The sequence below is a fragment of the Oratosquilla oratoria genome, chromosome 6, assembly GCF_046742065.1.
Source record: "Oratosquilla oratoria isolate Oo_2021 chromosome 6, ASM4674206v1, whole genome shotgun sequence".
NCBI lineage: Eukaryota > Metazoa > Arthropoda > Malacostraca > Stomatopoda > Squillidae > Oratosquilla > Oratosquilla oratoria.
Window position 1 is genome coordinate 71353983 of NC_134782.1, and position 17824 is coordinate 71371806.

General features: G+C 38.1%; 1 protein-coding gene across 1 annotated transcript in view; it reads right to left on the bottom strand.

The window, feature by feature from the left end:
- Nucleotides 1-17824, bottom strand: part of LOC143026604 (endoplasmic reticulum transmembrane helix translocase) — a 148190-nt gene that overhangs the window by 32447 nt on the left and 97919 nt on the right. Inside the window, exons 13-17 of the mRNA XM_076187283.1 lie at nt 17672-17782; nt 16679-16897; nt 15649-15780; nt 4944-5133; nt 4362-4549 (exon numbers count right to left, since the gene is read on the bottom strand). Coding sequence (XP_076043398.1) covers nt 4362-4549; nt 4944-5133; nt 15649-15780; nt 16679-16897; nt 17672-17782 — 840 coding nt within the window. The remainder of the gene's footprint in view (nt 1-4361; nt 4550-4943; nt 5134-15648; nt 15781-16678; nt 16898-17671; nt 17783-17824) is intronic.

Sequence of the window (17824 nt, forward strand, 5' to 3'; positions counted from 1 at the left end):
TTTAGATATTGGTTGGTTGATTATTCTCACTCTTTCAGTATGAGAAGAGAACAGGATCATTTCATGCTAACCATTTATTTTTAAAGACAGCCTTTCGACCCCATAGTAACTTACTGACCCCTTTTGATCCCCTAGCAATCTACTGACACCCTTTTGACACCTTGGATGATTTCATTGACTCCCTAGCAATCTACTGACCCCCCTTTTCACCCCTTGGCTATTGGTCGACCCCTTGGATGGTCTCATCGACCCCTGGGGGTCGATATCGACCACTTTGGGAACCCCTGCTCTAGTAGAATGTGCCTGCTCAAAGCAACAGATGCCACCACCTGTCTCAAAGAAGCTACCATGTGAAGCTATTGAAGATAACAGGGAAATTCTTGAGTGCTACCTCTGTGATTTTTATTATTCAAGCACACTCAACACTTGTGAGCCTTAGCTACTTCCTTGGGACTGCATACCCTTAAGCCTGATGGTTGATCCCCATGCAAAGCCTGTACCATACCACACTCCAATACCAGTTCCTCTCCATTGGCAAGATGAAGTGAAAGCCAGTCTTGATAGAGACATAAGATTGGATGTAAATGAACCAGTCCCTGTTTGAGAACCAGTTACATGGTGTCACAGAATGGTGTTGTGCCCAAAGAAGAATGGACAATCCTGCCACACCGTTGATCTTCAGTCACTGAGCTCTCATGAAACCAGAGAAACCCACCACTTCATCAAGCATGTGCCATACCTCATGGATTGAAGAAAACTATCTGTGATGCATGAAACAGCTACCACAGTATTCTACTGAAGAAAGAAGACTGTCACCTAACTACCTTCATCACACTATATGTCCAATACCGGAACTGCACTGTACCACAAGGGTGTATCAGGTGATGGTTATTCCCAATGATTCAATGAGATTGTTGCTACAGTACCCAACAAAACTAAGTGTATCAATGACACAAACCTATGGGCACCTACCTTGACAGTTTTTCCCAGGTCTGTGAATGGATGGACGTCTGTGGCAGACATGATGTGGTGATCTAAACTTCTTGTAACTTTGTGTGTATGATTGCCACATGGGTTACACTACATTATTTTGTCTACTTATAACTAATTGTGCTTGTTAACCTGACTAGAATGGGTATGTTTACTTATATTGTTTCTATTTTTTTTTTTTTCAGATTGTAATGTTTTGTTAGCTGAATAAAGCCTAGAATAAGGTGTCAACTCTTATTCACAAGTATTATCAACAATTCAATTAAGAAAGAGGACTGTACGAAATCTATTTGGGTAGAGATTATAGGCAAGAATAAGAAAGTTATTATTGGTGTGTTGTATAGACCTCCTTACCTCAGCACTGAGCAGACTGATCCCCTGATTCATGAAATTCACAGAGCATCCCAGTACAAAAATGTTGTGATCATGGGAGATTTTAATTATAGAAACATTGACTGGGAAACTTTAATAGGTGATCATGAAGCGAAGAAATTCCTAGATGTGGTGCAGGATAATTTCCTAAAACAAGTGATTACCGATCCTACAAGGGGACAAAATACCCTGGACTTAATTTTAACAAATAATGAGCACCAAATTAGCAGCGTAATAGTGGGAGATAGTCTAGGCTCTAGCGATCATCAAGAAATAAGATTTAATGTTATTTGGGATAAATTACAAAGTACGAATAACGTATTTAGGGATGAAATGGGTGGGAGTGTTTTTATGCCTTTCCCTTTTTGGCTACCTCCCTTGGAAGGGGGAAAAAGCCTTGGTATATGTATGTATGTACGAATAACGTTCAAGTACCAGACTTCAGGAAAGCAAACTTTGACAATATAAAAACCTATTTGAAATTGAATACGAAATGCCATACGGACGTTTGGAACATTCTTGGTTCTCGGAGAGGGGCTGGGAGTGAGGTCTGGGTCACGGAGGGTAATATGCATACCTTAGGTCAGGTCAATTGGGGGCGAGGGCCCAACAGTCAGGTCAGCGATTTAAAAGAAATGTATAACAATCTAACTGATCTAGTTATTAATGCACAAAACACATTTATCCCCCTAAAACCAATACGGAAAAATAGTAATACTCCCAAATGGATGACGGACAGATTGAAACATGAGATCGGAATGAAAAGAGGACTTTACGTAAAAATAAAAAACGGGGAATCACACCTTAGATCAAGACATAACGAAATAGCAAAGCTGGTTAAAAGAAATACACGTTCAGCGAAATGTAATTATGAAATCAAGGTGGCCAGTAAAGCAAAATCCAACCCAAAGGGTTTCTTTCACCTCTATAGAACAAAAAATAAAGAAAGAATGGGACCAATCAAAAACGAAGAAAATGCCATGATAGAATCGGAAGAAAAAACGAGTGAGGAGTTTAACAATTATTTTCTATCGGTGTTTACTAATGAGAGGTTAGATAAAGTACCTGACTGCGATCCGATTTTCAGAGGGGATGGAGAAAGTAGTCTATCTAATATCAGCATTAGTAAAGAAGAAGTAGTCAAGCAGATTGACAGACTTAAAGCTACAAAATCTCCGGGTACAGACGAAATAATTCCAAGAATGCTTAAAGAGTGTAAATTTGAAATCTGCGACCAGTTAACTGAAATATTCAATAAATCGGTAGACATTGGTTTTGTTCCAACTGCTTGGAGGCAGGCAAACATTGTTCCTGTTTTTAAGAAGGGAGATAGATCGTCTATATGCAACTACAGGCCAATCAGTTTGACATCGGTTATAGGAAAAATGCTTGAATCAATAATAGTAAATAGACTCAGAGAACACATCGAAGGACATAATTTAATTCGTGATTCACAGCATGGTTTCTCCAAGGGTAAGTTAAGTGTGACAAATCTTCTATCCTTTTACACTTAAGTATATAAGGCATCAGATAACAATGAAAATTACGATGTTATTTACCTTGACTTTATCAAAGCGTTCGACAAGGTACCACACCGGAGACTACTAAATAAAATCAAAGCCCATGCCATAGGAGGAAAAGTGTTAGAATGGATTAGAGCTTGGATTAGTAACAGAAAACAGCGGGTCACCATAAATGGAATACAATCTAGGTGGGGCAATGTTACTAGCGGGGTCCCCCAGGGCTCGGTGCTGGGTCCCTTATTGTTCATTATGTACATAAACAACTTAGATGATGGGATAAATAGTGATGTTAGTAAGTTTGCAGACGACACTAAAATAGGACGCCTAATTAGGTCAGGAGACGACGCAGAGATTCTGCAGGATGATCTTAATAAATTGTTAACATGGTCGGTGAAATGGCAAATGAACTTCAATATCTCTAAGTGTAGCGTGTTAAACGTAGGGCTACACAACCCCGAAAATAGATACAATTTAGATAACACGTTTTTAGAAAAATCTGAGTGCGAGAGGGACTTGGGTGTTCTGGTGTGTACGACCTCAAAACCAGGAAGCAGTGCATTAGCACCAGAAATAAAGCTAACAGCGCATTAGGCTTCATTGCTAGGACGGTAACGAATAGAAGTGCAGAGGTAATTATTAAACTCTACCTAGCGATAGTTAGACCCATCCTTGACTATGTGGTACAGTTTTGGTCTCTGTCCTACAAAATGGACATAAATTCACTAGAATCAGTACAGAGAAGAATGACCAAAATGATACATGGACTCGGAAATTTGCCTTACGAAGAGAGGCTTAGGCACCTAAACTTACACTCTCTGGAAAGACTTAAGAGTGCGGGGTGATCTAATAGAAGTGTTCAAGTGGATCAAAGGCTATAACAAGGGTGAAGCAAACAAGGTCATCATAATAAAACAACAGGGCAGGACTCGCAGTAATGGGTATAAACTGGACAAATTTAGATTTAAGAAGGAAATAGGCAAGAATTGGTTTACTAATAGGGTGGTCGATGAATGGAATAAACTTAGTAACCATGTAATAAGCGCTGAAACTATCAGTTGTTTTAAAAAATGATTAGACAACTTTATGGATGGGGATGACAGGTGGTGATGGATACGGAGCTGCCTAGTGTAGGCCTTATGGTCTCTTGCAGTCTCCTTTATTCTGTTCTTATGTACAACACATGATATCATACTCAACCCTGACAAATTCATCCTTGGGCAAGATAAGGTGGAATTCATTTAATATGAGATGACAATGAACAACATTTGTCCATGTTTGACTGTGGGATGGATGAAGGATAGGTGAATCCTTGCTTTGGCCATCCCCCTTACATGGAGGAAAGAGTGTTTTGGTGTATGTGCATATATACATATGTATGTATCCCTTATAAAGAAGGCCCTTTAGGTGTATGTATGTATGAATGTTTAGCTTTTAATGCAGGATAAAAAATAACTGAAAAACTAATTCAAATATCACCTGCTGTGGATTGGGACGTGTGTTGCTAGTGGGCTGTGACTGTGCTTTGTGCTTCTCCACTTTGCGTGCTAGTTTCTTGGCAGCTTCCAACTTTTCTGACACAGCAGGAGTCATACCATTATTGGATTCATCACCTTTTTTCTTCTTCTGTGGTGGTCGTTCTGGAGCATTGGACAAGATAGCAACACCTGTGTAGAACAAATGTGCTTTATGTAGAATTACAACTTCAAGAAATCATTACTGGATGCTGTAGGTGTAAAAATAATGGGTATTGAGCCCTTCATCACACTACAACACATATTACCTAATAAAACTTTCCTCCCTTTTATTACACACACACACACACACACACACACACACACACACACACACACACACACACACACACACAAAAAAAAAAAAAAAAAAAAAAAAAAAAAAAAAATTATATATATATATAATATAACATTCTCTTTATTTCATTACAGTCCCACCTTTCTATGACAACCACCAAGCTCTATAATATCTAAATTCCAAGATGCCCCAGCTTCATTTCTTCCATTAATATTCACATAAAACCAAAATGATACACTAAAAAGTTACCACAGTGTGCATGTTTGAGGGCTCCAACATCATTGGTACCATCTCCACACATAAGAGCTGTATACCCAAGACTTTTGTAAGTTGTAATGACAAATTCCTTCTGCTTGGGAGCAACTCGTGCAAATACCCTGACATAAGGCAGAATCTTGCAGAAAAAGCCATAGTTCTTTTGCTGCAACCATGTTAACCCCTAGAATAATAACAACAATAATAATAATAATATTATTGATAATAACATTAATAATAATATACATTCATGTATATAAGAATATACTTATGTATATAAACAATGTTAAAAGGATGTGAAAACTACAGCTTTCCATATACAGGTAGTCGTCGACTTACAACCTATGCGACTTACGACTGATCGACTTTACGACCACGAGATGGTGCAATAATATCTAACATTTAATACATACATACATATACCAAGGCTTTTTCCCCCTTCCAAGGGAGGTAGCCAAAAAGGGAAAGGCATAAAAACACTCCCACCCATTTCATCCCTAAATACACTCCACACCCCTCCCACCCTTCCTCTCATCTGAGCACCTCCTGGATGACGGGTCATCCCTGCACCCTGCCCACCGCCCTGGGTCAGAAGCAGTGTCGCAAGACACAGTACATCCACAGCGAGGCCGCTTCATTTAATCGGCGACCCCCCCTCTCCGTCCCCCTTTGCATATAAGGCGAGGACGGGGAGAAATCCCTTCGGGCTGCGTCAAAATTTACTCACACATACTACCCCACCCCCCACTTCCCCGCCCATTCCTCCTCATGCAGTCACAACATCATCCATATACAACCATTCTCCACTCACCTCTGTCTTCCGTCCTCTCCCTTCCTTCCTCAACAGACATTCCCCTCTTCCCCAAAGCCCCCTTCACCCCATCCATCCACCTCATCCTAGGACGTCCCCTCATGTTCACTCCCTCCACATCTGCCTTCCATACCTCTTTTACTAGTCTTTCTTCACTCATTCTTTCCATGTGTCCAAACCATCCTAATATTCTTTCATCAACCCTATCTCCCAAATCCTTTTTCACCCCTGTTCTCCTCCTCAACTCCTCATTTCTCACTCTATCTAGCCTAGTAACCCCCACCATACTTCTCAGACACCTCATCTCAAACACATTCAAACTCCTTCTCTCTTCTTCTCTTATGTTCCACGTTTCTGCCCCATACAGTGCTGTTGGCACAATCACTCCTTCATACAGTCTCCTCTTCGCATCCATTCCCAAATGTCTATTCCTCATTACACTCTTTAAACCACCAAGGCATTTACTCGCTTCTCTCAATCTACATTCTACCTCCACCTTCACTCCACCTTTTCCTGCTACACTTGCACCCAAGTATCTAAAACTATCCACTTCCTCCAGTCGCTCTCCCTTAACATTTAATAGAGTAATAGAATTGCAATGTTATGCCTGGCAGTGCAGTACATTACTCCGCACACTGCGAGACGCGAGTACGATAGTTTTGGCAGGCTGCCGGCAGTGTCAGCATCCCAGCCAGCTAAATATTCTTTCATTTTGTTTGTTTGAAGTAAAATGTTTCCTAATTTTGCATTGCATTTTGTATTTTTATATGTTTTGCAATTAATAAAATATAACAAAACTTTTTATGCCTAGACTAGTTTGTTGTTGATAATATGTTCGGTACAGTACTTAACCACTTCACTCCGGACTTAAATCTCGCGGGCAGCAGCCAATGCCAGCCGTACGACGTGTCATAATAATACTCGCATCATAAAATATAGTCACCGCTTATATCGATCGTTCTCTCTTTCACCCGCGAATTTTGAAAACCACAGAGAATGGGATTCAGGGCACATTTGGAAGAATGTAAAAACACAGGGGCGACTACAATAAATATAATCAAGACGCCGATATGGCAGCGTCGCGAATCCACTTGCTCCTCATGACGCCTACGTGTGCGGCACCGTATGGAAGGGGTTAAACGAAAAGAATGTGTTTTGTTGAAATAAAAAAATCCTAATTTTGCCTTACATTTTGTATTTTTATGTTTTGCAATTAATAAAATGTAACAGTATTTTTTATGCCTAGTCTGTTGTCGATGACAAAATGTTCGGTACAGCATTTTGTATTTTTATGTTTTGCGATTAATAAAATGTAACAGAAAACTTTGTTTATGCCTAGTCTGTTGTCGATAACAATATTTTCGGTACAGTACGTAAACGAAAAGAATGTTTCGAAAAAAATTTTCCCCTAATTTTGCTTTACAATGATTTTAATGTAACCAACAAAAAAGGATTAGTAGGTCAAAGATGACAGGACTTTATTCAGTATGTGTAGGCCTAGGCTACGTTTCCTAACAAAAATTATAAAAAGTTAATGAATACTAAACAACGTAGCTCAAAGATAATAAGATTTTATTCAGTATGCATACGTTTCCTAAAGAATGTCTGATGGTAAAATAATACAAAGGTTAACAAATACAGTATTAAATATCATAGGTCAAAGATGATAGGATTTTATTCAATATGCTTAGGCCTAGGCTACGTTTCCCAAAGAAAATCAGATGAAATTATAAAAAGGTTAAAAATACTATACAACATAGTTCAAAGATGCTAAGATTATTTCAGTATGCTAAATATACAATATATATATAATATATATATATATTATATAAAGGGTAATATATACTGTATATATATATATATATATATATACATATATATATAGACCGACTTGTGTCCAGATCGACTTACGACCTGTCTGTCGGAACCGAACTCGGTCGTAAGTCGACAACTACCTGTAGATGTATAAATATGTATTTACCTAGCTGTATCTTATGGGAAGGGAGCTATGCTCATGGTGTCCCTTCTTTGTATCTTGCAGTGTCTAGTTTGCTCTTAAATTCAGGTACAGTTTTTGCACACACTATTGTTTTATCCCGTTTGTTCCAGATATCCACCACTATGTGTGGAAAACTGTTTTTTTTTTTTTTTTATAGGTCTCTTCTATAACTATCCTTTTTGAGTTTGTTATCATGTCCCCTTGTATTTCACCTTATCCCAATTTAATAAGTCCTCCCTTTCATGATTCTGTAAATGGTCAGCAGGTCTCCTCTTTCTCTTCTTTGTTCCAAAGTCGGTAATTTCAATTTAGCCAGTCTCTCCTCATGACAGGTTTGAAAGTGTTGGGGCCTTTTTCGTGGCTGCTCTCTGGATTTGTTCAATTTTCTTTATATTCTTTTTGGTATTGGGTGACCATAGTGTTGCAGCATACTCTAGCCTAGGCCTTATCAGTGTGACTAGTATTTTTTTAACCATTTCTTCACCTAATTAGGTAAAAGCCACCTTTATTGACCTTAGCAACTTGTAAGATTCTCTAACAATTTTGTTCATCTTTTTTATCAGGGGACATGTCATTTGAGATAATTACTCCCAGATCTTTTTTAGATCCCACTTTCTTTACTTCCTTTGTTCCAATTTTATATAGTCCTGATATTCTTTTTTTACTTTTCCAAACTACATTATGCTACATTTCTTTATGCTGAAGTCTACTTTCCACTTTTGGCTCCATTTCCAAACCTCATTTAGGTCTCTCTGTAGTGATTCACAATCCGTTTCAGTATTCACTTTCCTCAGCAATTTAGCATCATCTGCAAAGAAGCTAATGTAACAATCCAAATCTTCATCCATGACATTCACATAAATAGTGAACATTATTGGAGCCAATACTGATCCCTGTGGAACTACACTAATCACCTCCCAAGCTAAACTCTTTTCTCTAAGCACTACTCTCATTTTTCTGCCTTGCAAGAAATCCTCCATCCAGTTTAGTAATTTACTTTGTATCCCTTCTATGTTTTCCATTTTTTTTTTTTTTTTTTTAATAATTTTTTGTGTGTTACTTTGTCGAAGGCTTTTGGTAAGTCTAGGAAAGCACAATCAGCCCATCCATCCCTTTCTTGTATCATATCTATTATATTTGAGTAGAAACAGATTAAGTTTGTGGCACATGATCTTCCTTGTCTGAATCCAAATTGTCTCGGGTTTATCATACACTCACTATCCGAGTTACAACCTGTGCGACTTACGTCCACCCGTACTTACGACCACATTCAGCAGATGCCTACATGCACATATTATGAGTTTACTGTATGTTTGCACGTGGCGTCCAGTATCCCGTACGACAGTCACGGCAGCACAGCACAGCATCTCACCAAGGTTGCACTGTCTGCCATAATTATGGTATTTCTACCATAATTTAGTGTGTGTCTACCATCTACCATATGATGTCTACCATATACCATAATTTTACTTGAATTGGAATGTATTTCGATTCCCAGTTCCCACCGATAATCAGGGCAGGTGGGAATAGTCAGAAAGGGCAGTTTTGCCAGATCGGTGATACACGCTTCCCCGAAAGCCAAGACAGAGAGTCGGTTTACAGTAGTCCTGCATTCGTACTTTTCATTCTGGTTCGAGTTCTCTATTGGTCGAAAGTCGAAAGCTGTAGTGTACGAACATGGATACAAATAGCTTTAACCCAAGTCTATGATATTCCTGGAGTTCTGAAGTATAATATCTTATATTCAATAAGACAATATATCTCACTGTACTATTCCATGCATAAAATATTTATTTGATGAAATAACGTTATGCTATGATTATCGTTTTCTTACGAAGAGAGACTGAACGTTTTCGCATGGGAGGCGACGATTGAGCTCAGTGCATAGAAGCGAATCTTGTACTTGTTTTCATGTACATTTGAGGGAATTATCTTAAATGTTATTAAGCCTTTATTACTTCAACCACTTTTTATTAATTATGCCTCGACCAGCGGATACCAACGGATCTCCCATGCTGCCTCGCCAGACCTACTGCCTGATCTTTCCCTCGACTGTATGCACGAAGAAAGTGTAGATGACGTGCAACCAAAAAGTGGATTTTAATTTTTTTGTTTTTTACATGCATATTTTCTATTCTTTATATTTTGTATCTTTTGTGTTAATTTGTATTTTCGGTCTCTAATAAGAATCCTGTGTAATATATTTTCTTTCTTTACCCAATCCTATTAATTTATTATTATTAATTTATTATTTAGTATAACAATCAAAGAGTTGGATATTTTGCATACACTGAGAATGTTCTACAATGAGGGCACAAATGAAACATTTGAGCTGGATTTACGCTCTGCATCATATGTCCTTGAGTATACACCTCGAATGTATACGGTCCAAGTTACGACCGTTTTGACTTACGACCGGTTGGTCGGAACTGATCTAGGTTGTAACTCGGATAGTGAGTGTAGTGATTTCTTCCAGGTGTTTTATTCCTCTGTACCATACTTGTGTAATGAGTTTATTATTGCTATTTGTTCTACCGAGTCAAATGCCTTCTTGTAATCTACAAACGCTAAACAAAGAGGTATATTATACTGTTGTTTCTTCAATTAGTTGGTTCATTGCCTGCAAATGATCCAGAGCAGTGGTTCTTAGGCTTTTCCAGTGCCCCTACCCCTTGATATCTCAGACAATTTCCTCGTACCCCCATCCGATACAAATACAATGCAAATATATGAAAAGATGAGTGATACAAACCTTATTTGCTTTCTCATTGTAAATATACAGTACCATTGCACTGGGGCTATCATGTCTCATACCCCCAGGTTTAAGGTTTTGTACCCCTTGGGGGTACAGGTACCCCAGGTTAAGAACCACTGATCTAGAGTCAAATATCAACTTCAAAAGCCTGCCTGTTCTCTTGGTTGGTTTTCATCTAAAACTTGGCTTAGTCTATTTGTAAGGATCTTGGAGACTACTTTATATACATTTGATAGCAAGCTATTCAGTTGGTAGTTACTAAGGTCCTTCTGGTCTCCTTTTTTATGAATCAAAATCACTATAGGACTATACCAGGATCTCTCCATTCTCCTCTGTGCTGTCCTTAGATTTGTTTCCATTGCCTTTGTTAGTTTCCAAGTCTCACACCCGTAGATTATTGCTGGCAGAATGCATTGATTGTAAACTTTATGTTTCAAACATAAAGGTAGAGAGCCTCTCAGGATTCTATTATACTTACCAAACACTTTCTAACCAATTGTAATTCATCTTTTTATTTCATTATAATGATCTTTTGTCACTTTCACCACCTGCCCTAAATAATTATACTCCTCAACTTCTTCAAGACTCTCACCATCAATTACATTCTCTTTACTTTGAACTTTTGTGTTGAACATTACTTTGGTTTTACTTTATTCATTTTTAAACCTACTTTGAGACTTTCCTTGTTTAGATCACTCAGCATATCTTGCAAGTCTTCTGCTTTTACTGAAATAAGAATAATGTCATCCACAAATCTTAGGTGGTTGAAATATTTGTCATTAATCTTTAAACCTTTCTTTTTCCAACTCAATCTCCTGAAAATATCTTCCAAACAAGCTGTAAATAATTTGGGTGAAATTGTATCGCCTTGCCATACTCCTTTCTCGATCTTGATCTTTTCTGTATCTTTATGTAGTCGAATTATAGTGGTACCTTTCGCATAAATCTTTTCTAAAACTATTACGATCTGTTCAATTGTACCCTGCTTGCGTAGCGAGTTTAGTATTGCTATTTGTTCTACCAAGTTACAGGCCTTCTTGTAGTCTAGAAAAGCTAACCACAGAGGTATATTGTATTCTGTCATTTTCTCGATTAGTTGGTTTATCGCCTGCAAGTGCGTTTAGTCGAATATCCGCTCCTAAAGCCTGCGTGTTCTCTCATTTGGTTTCCATCTAAAACTTGACTTAGTCTATTTGTAAGGATCTTGGAGAATACTTTATATACATTTGATAGTAAGCTAATTGGTCGATAGTTATTAAGGTCCCTTATAAGGCAAAATCACTATAGCATTGCACCACGTATCAGGAATGCTTTCTTGACGTAAGCACTGGGTGTACAACTCAACTAGTTTAATATGAACTAATTTACCTGAGTCTTTCAATAGATCTATTGATATGCCATCTTCCCCAGTTGCTTTTCCTTGTTTCATAGTATTTAGAGCAAATTCTACTTTTTCCTTTGTAATCTCTGGTACACTACTAACGTCTACACAGGAATTTACTGACTCAACTACGGTCTTCAATGAGTAAAGCTCTTGGTAAAATTCTTCTACTCTTCTTACCATTCTGTCCCTGCATCTAATTATTTCTCCACTTCTATCTTTCAAACATATCATTTGCTGTCTTCCTAAAGCATGTCTGCACTCGGTCACTTTAATACTTTTAACTTTCCAAATAGTTTCCTCTATTTCATCCATGTTTCTCTTTCTTTTCTCTAACCTCTGCCTTTTGTTGATAAGCTTGTTTAGTTCTACTCTTTCTATTTCATCTCTCCTGCTTTGTATCTGCATGGTCTTTTTTAATTAGGTCATTTGTAGCTTTGGAGTATTTTTCTCTAATGTTTTTTGTACTTCCTACTCTCTCTGCCAATTTCCTAATGATGTTCACTAAATTTAAATTAATATCTTCCACGCTGTCCTCCTTAGTTCTTAGAGTTTCGAATCTATTTTTAATTTCTAACTGAAATTTCTTATTATCCTTAACCTTTGCAAGGCTTATTTTCTTTCTTAAAATTAGTTTATTTCTCTCGGCTCTGAAATTGAATTTAGCTGTGCAACCTACCATTCTATGGTCACTACCTATGTTGACTTTATTTATCACCGTAACATTGCTAACGCTTTTGCTCTCGTCTCCTAATATGAAGTCTATTTTGTTCTTTGTTGTTCCATTTGGACTTCTCCATGTCCATTTATGACCTACACGCTTTTGGAAGAAAGCGTTCATTATACTTATGTTGTAGTTCTCTGCAAAATTTACTAACATCTCGCCTCTGTCATTTCTTTCACCTACTCCAAACTTACCAATGCATGTCTCATCTCCCATCTTCTTTCCCACTTTGGCATTAAAGTCACCTATTACCAATGTGCCCTTACTTTTTACTTTTTTCTTGATCCATTACCTGACTTAAATCATCATAGGACTCAATTTCATTGTCTGAACTCTGTGAAGTTGGTGCATAAACTTGAACTATTTTTAGAATGTACCTTTTACACAACCTAATCACAATCCAAGCTACCCTGTCTGACAAACTACTGAATTTGACATTACCAGCAACCTCTCAGTTGATCAAGAATCCTACTCCACTAGATCTTTCTTTGTCCTTATATCTAGTAGAACAGGTGGTGCCCATCTTGTAATTGTATCAGCTTTTCTTCTGCTCTTCAGACTTTGCTCAGTCCTACGATGTCCCACTTGATGTTGTCTAGTTCTTCCATTAAACTCTCCAAACTGTGATCTTCTGAGAGACTTCTTACATTGTAAATATAAATCTTCATTTTCTTCATGTTGTTTAATGTCCAAGACTTGGATCTGTTTGGACAGTGCTGACTCACATTCGATGGCACACTGCCTGTGAGCACACGAGGCAATGCGGTTGGACATTTAGGAGATGATGATCCAACAGGAACGCCTGGCTTTGTTTTTGTTGTGCTGTTCATATTTGCTATGAAGGTGGGTTGGCAGTAATCTCACCTCCGTGCTAACTGGTTTCTGGTGAGATACTTCTCTGGTGTCACCTTATTATATTCAGTGAAGCCCTATATCCATAGGGTGCCCAATGGTCCACGCTGTCATTAGGATGGTATCCCATATATCTATGAGGAATTTCCCTGTTCGCCATCAGGGACATGCCAGTTTGCAGCGAGTCCTGTGACTGTGTGTGTGAGCTGCTCTTTGTATGATCTTTCTGACAAAACCTGTTCAATATGGGTGACCCTGCAGAAATTTTCTCTATTGACACAGCTTTTGTAGTCATTAAGATTCTCAAGCCTATCCACCCTGTCAAGGTGTCAACTCTCGGTATATATATATATATATATATACAGGTAAACGTCGACTTACGATGGCATTAGGTTTCGATAGAGCCATCGTAAGACGATCTCATCGTAAGTCGATCCCCACTCTGTTCCGTGGTCACTGTACCTAGCCTACCTGTATATTAACCACCAGAGATACTGAATATAGCCTATTAAACATGTACAGTAGTTTATTTAATTATTTTTATCCTTTTTACCATATTCAAACACTATAATATGTATTTTCAGTACGAAACTTAAATCTCGCGGGCAGCAGCCAATGCCAGCCGTACGACGTGACGTAATAATACTCGCATCATAAAATATAGTCACCGCTTATATCGATCGTTCTCTCTTTCACCCGCGAATTTTGAAAACCACAGAGAATGAATCATTTGAGCGAATGTAAAAACACAGGGGCGACTACAATAAATATAATCGAGACGCCGATATGGCAGCGTCGCGAATCCACTTGCTCCTCATGACGCCTACGTGTGCGGCACCGTATGGAAGGGGTTAAATTATCATATCGTCGTCGTCATCGTAAAGTCGAACAATCGTAAGTCGCGGCCATCGTAAGTCGACGTTTACCTGTATATATATATACGAGGTGCACCACGGCAGAAGGGCACTAAGTGCCACAAAGGGCATAATGGCATTTTTTGTCTCATCAGTTGCTCCTGGTCTCGATCTACATTATGGTGAAGATAATACCCTTCCTGCACCATCCTGCGAGGTCCAAAATCCTATCGATTACAACGGTACATTTTCCTAAGCGACTCCTTGGTGACTTGGTGGGGGGATAAGCACAGGCAGAACGGTGTGTGTGTGTGTGTGTGTGTATGTAAGATCACAACATATATGGTCTGATCTTTGAAGTACGAGTCTTAAAGGCATTGAAGAGTTGGGGGAGGAGGGAGGGGGAAACATGTGTATAAATACAGTTAAAGTTAGTGTTACCTCAAGATTGTGTGAAAGAAGTACAAGATACCAAGACACCAAAATCATTCAACATAGGAGGGTACAGACTAAAAAATTACATACCCCTAATGATTTTTTTTTTTTTTTTTTACAGATGATGATTTGTGGTTTCCTCTGCTTTAATACATGTTATATGTGTGTTTCAGGGCTTTCATTTGGTGTATACAACTTTACTCTAGCTCTATTGTACAACTATTAACCACTTCCATACGGTGACGCCTATGTAGGCAGCATGAGGAGCAAGTGGGTACATGATGATGCCGACGTCGGCATCTTGATTATATTTATTGTAGTCGTACCTACGTAACCTCCATTCTCTCTAAACTGGCTTCATCATATTTTCTATGGTTATCAAAATTCACAGGTGAAAGAGAATGAACGATTGAGCACTGACTTTATTTTCTATAATGCATTATTATGACGCAACATCGCATGTCAGGCAGCTAATGCTGCCAGACGTGCGATGTGCCCCGGAGTGAAGAGGTTAACCCTTTCCGAAACATTCCAAGACTTTAACCTCGTTTTCTGGCAAATAATGAAGTTGGCACTTAGTACCTTCTGCCGTGGCATGCCTTATATATATATATATATATATATATATATATATATATATATATATATATATATATATATATATATATATATATATAGCTAAATATACATACACACACAGTACTATCAAATATAATAATTCATAAAACTTATTTCAAAACTGAGTGTTTGATATCATTAAAAGCATATCTACCTCTGATGTATGTGAGCATTTATTTACATTACAAAATATAAATAGTAATAACATATAAAATTAGATAGAAATAAAATAAAATAAAATAAAACCTCTGATCCCAGTTTTTTACTCACCTCTCCTGTGATACAGAAGTCATACCTCTTTAGAAAATTAGCAACAAGTTCCTTAGATGAAAGACTAGGAACAGCCTCCACTTTAACAATCTGGTCCAAACTCTCCCATCCCCAAACATCATTTCCATAATCCTGTAAAGTAAAGAAGAGTTTCAAACTGGTAATACTAATGAAGGAGTGGATAATATGCAGTGCCTAGATATATAAAACATCATATAGATTGAACTGAGATGGTAGTGGCTAGCTAATATCAGCAACCTCCATTTTCAGGGGTAGAAACCCTTCAGTACATATCAAAAGGCAAATGAGATGATAGGGAGAAATCCCTTTGGGCTGCATCAAAATATCATCCATACACAGGCATTCTCTACTCACCCCTATCCCTTGTATTTACCTAGTTGTATTATACAGGAAGGGAGCTATGCTCGTGGTGACCTGTCTTTGTATCTTTCAGCATCAAGTTTTTTCTTAAAATCTTGAATGGTGTTTGCACATACTGTTTATCTAAGTTATTCCAGATATCCAGCACTGTGTTTTCCCTTCCTTGCTCAACAGACATTTCCCTCTTGCTCAAAGCTGCTTTCACCCTCTCCATCCATCTCTCAGTTGTCCCCTCAAGTTCACTCCATCCACCTCTGTTTTCCACACTTCTTTGGCTAATCTTTCTTCACCAATTCTTTCCATGTGTCCAAATCATCCTGATAATCTTTCATCAGCCCTATCTTCCAGCTACCTGTCTGCTCCCACTCTCCTCTTCACCTACTCATTTCTCACTCTATCCAACCCTGTAACCCCCACCATACTTCTCAGGCATATCATCTCAAACATATCTAAACTTCTCCTTTCTGCCTTTCTTAAATTCCATGTCTCTGCCCCATACAGTGTGGTAGGCACAATCACAATCTTCTCTTTGTATTCATTCCAAGACATTTCTCATGACATTTTTCAATCCACAAAGACATTCATTTACCTTTCTCATTCAATACACATAGAAGGAATACCTATGTTCTAATTAAAAAGGTATGCCCACCTGTAATACCAGAACAGATTTCTTTTGTGTGAAGCAGAGTTCCTTTGCTACATGACAAGCTGTTAATGAGTTGTCGCCTGTTATCATTACAACAGCATGAGATGACTGAATGATCTCCCGAATCACTTCTTTGGAGTCACGTTTCAGGGGACAAGACAAGATGATAAATCCTGCGAAGGTCAACTCCCGCTCAAGTTTCTCTCTTGTCATTTCTCTAACCTGCCAGATAAAAACAATGAGGACTACATCTATAAAAATTTTGAGTACATTAGTTGTGTGTCAAAATATAACCTACAACCCACACATCCATAAATATGAATTGTATCAATGTAAGAATATACATATAAACATGCATGTACATGAAGACAGGAAGTTGATAGGAACAGATGGATTGTTGGGTTTATACTGAAGCTTTCTGAGTTTTCGAGCAATACCTTTCTGTGAAGGTATCTATTTGAAGTCAAAATGACATTTGAAAGATGTCTATTAAGAAAATGGGGCAGAACTCACATTAATGGATTTAAATTGGACAAATTTAGATTTAAGATGGAAATAGGCAAGAACTGGTTTACCAATAGAGTGGTTAATGAATGGAAACAACTAAGTATCCATGTAGGGAGAGCTAAAACTATTGGTTGCTAAAAAAGAAGGTTAGATAACTTTATAGATGGGGATCATAGGTGGTAATGGGCATAGAACTGCCTAGTGTAGGCCTTATGATCTCTTGCAGTCTCCTTCATTCTTATGTTCTTATGATGTATGCCTCTGGTCTCTTGGTATGTCTAAAAGCAGTCCCTAAAATACTAATTGCATGTTACCACACACTTAATTCCCACAGCTGAGGACATAAAACACCACACAATATCATCTAAGTTCAAGGAAACTTTATGAAATAAGAAGTTCAACAAATACCTCATTAAACTTCTTCCCTTTGCAGCATCATGTCAATTTTGGCACATGTATGGCTTATACACTCTGCAAGCCCTCTCTTACCTCTGTGTGTGACAGTTTGCCAAGTTCTTTCCTACCAAGGGCAAGAACGCGAGCACCTCTTCGGGACAGTTCCAAGTACACAGCATCATAATTTGGAGGAAGGGCAGAGAACTGAAAACAGAAAAATATCACAATATAAAAAAAAGTTGGAAC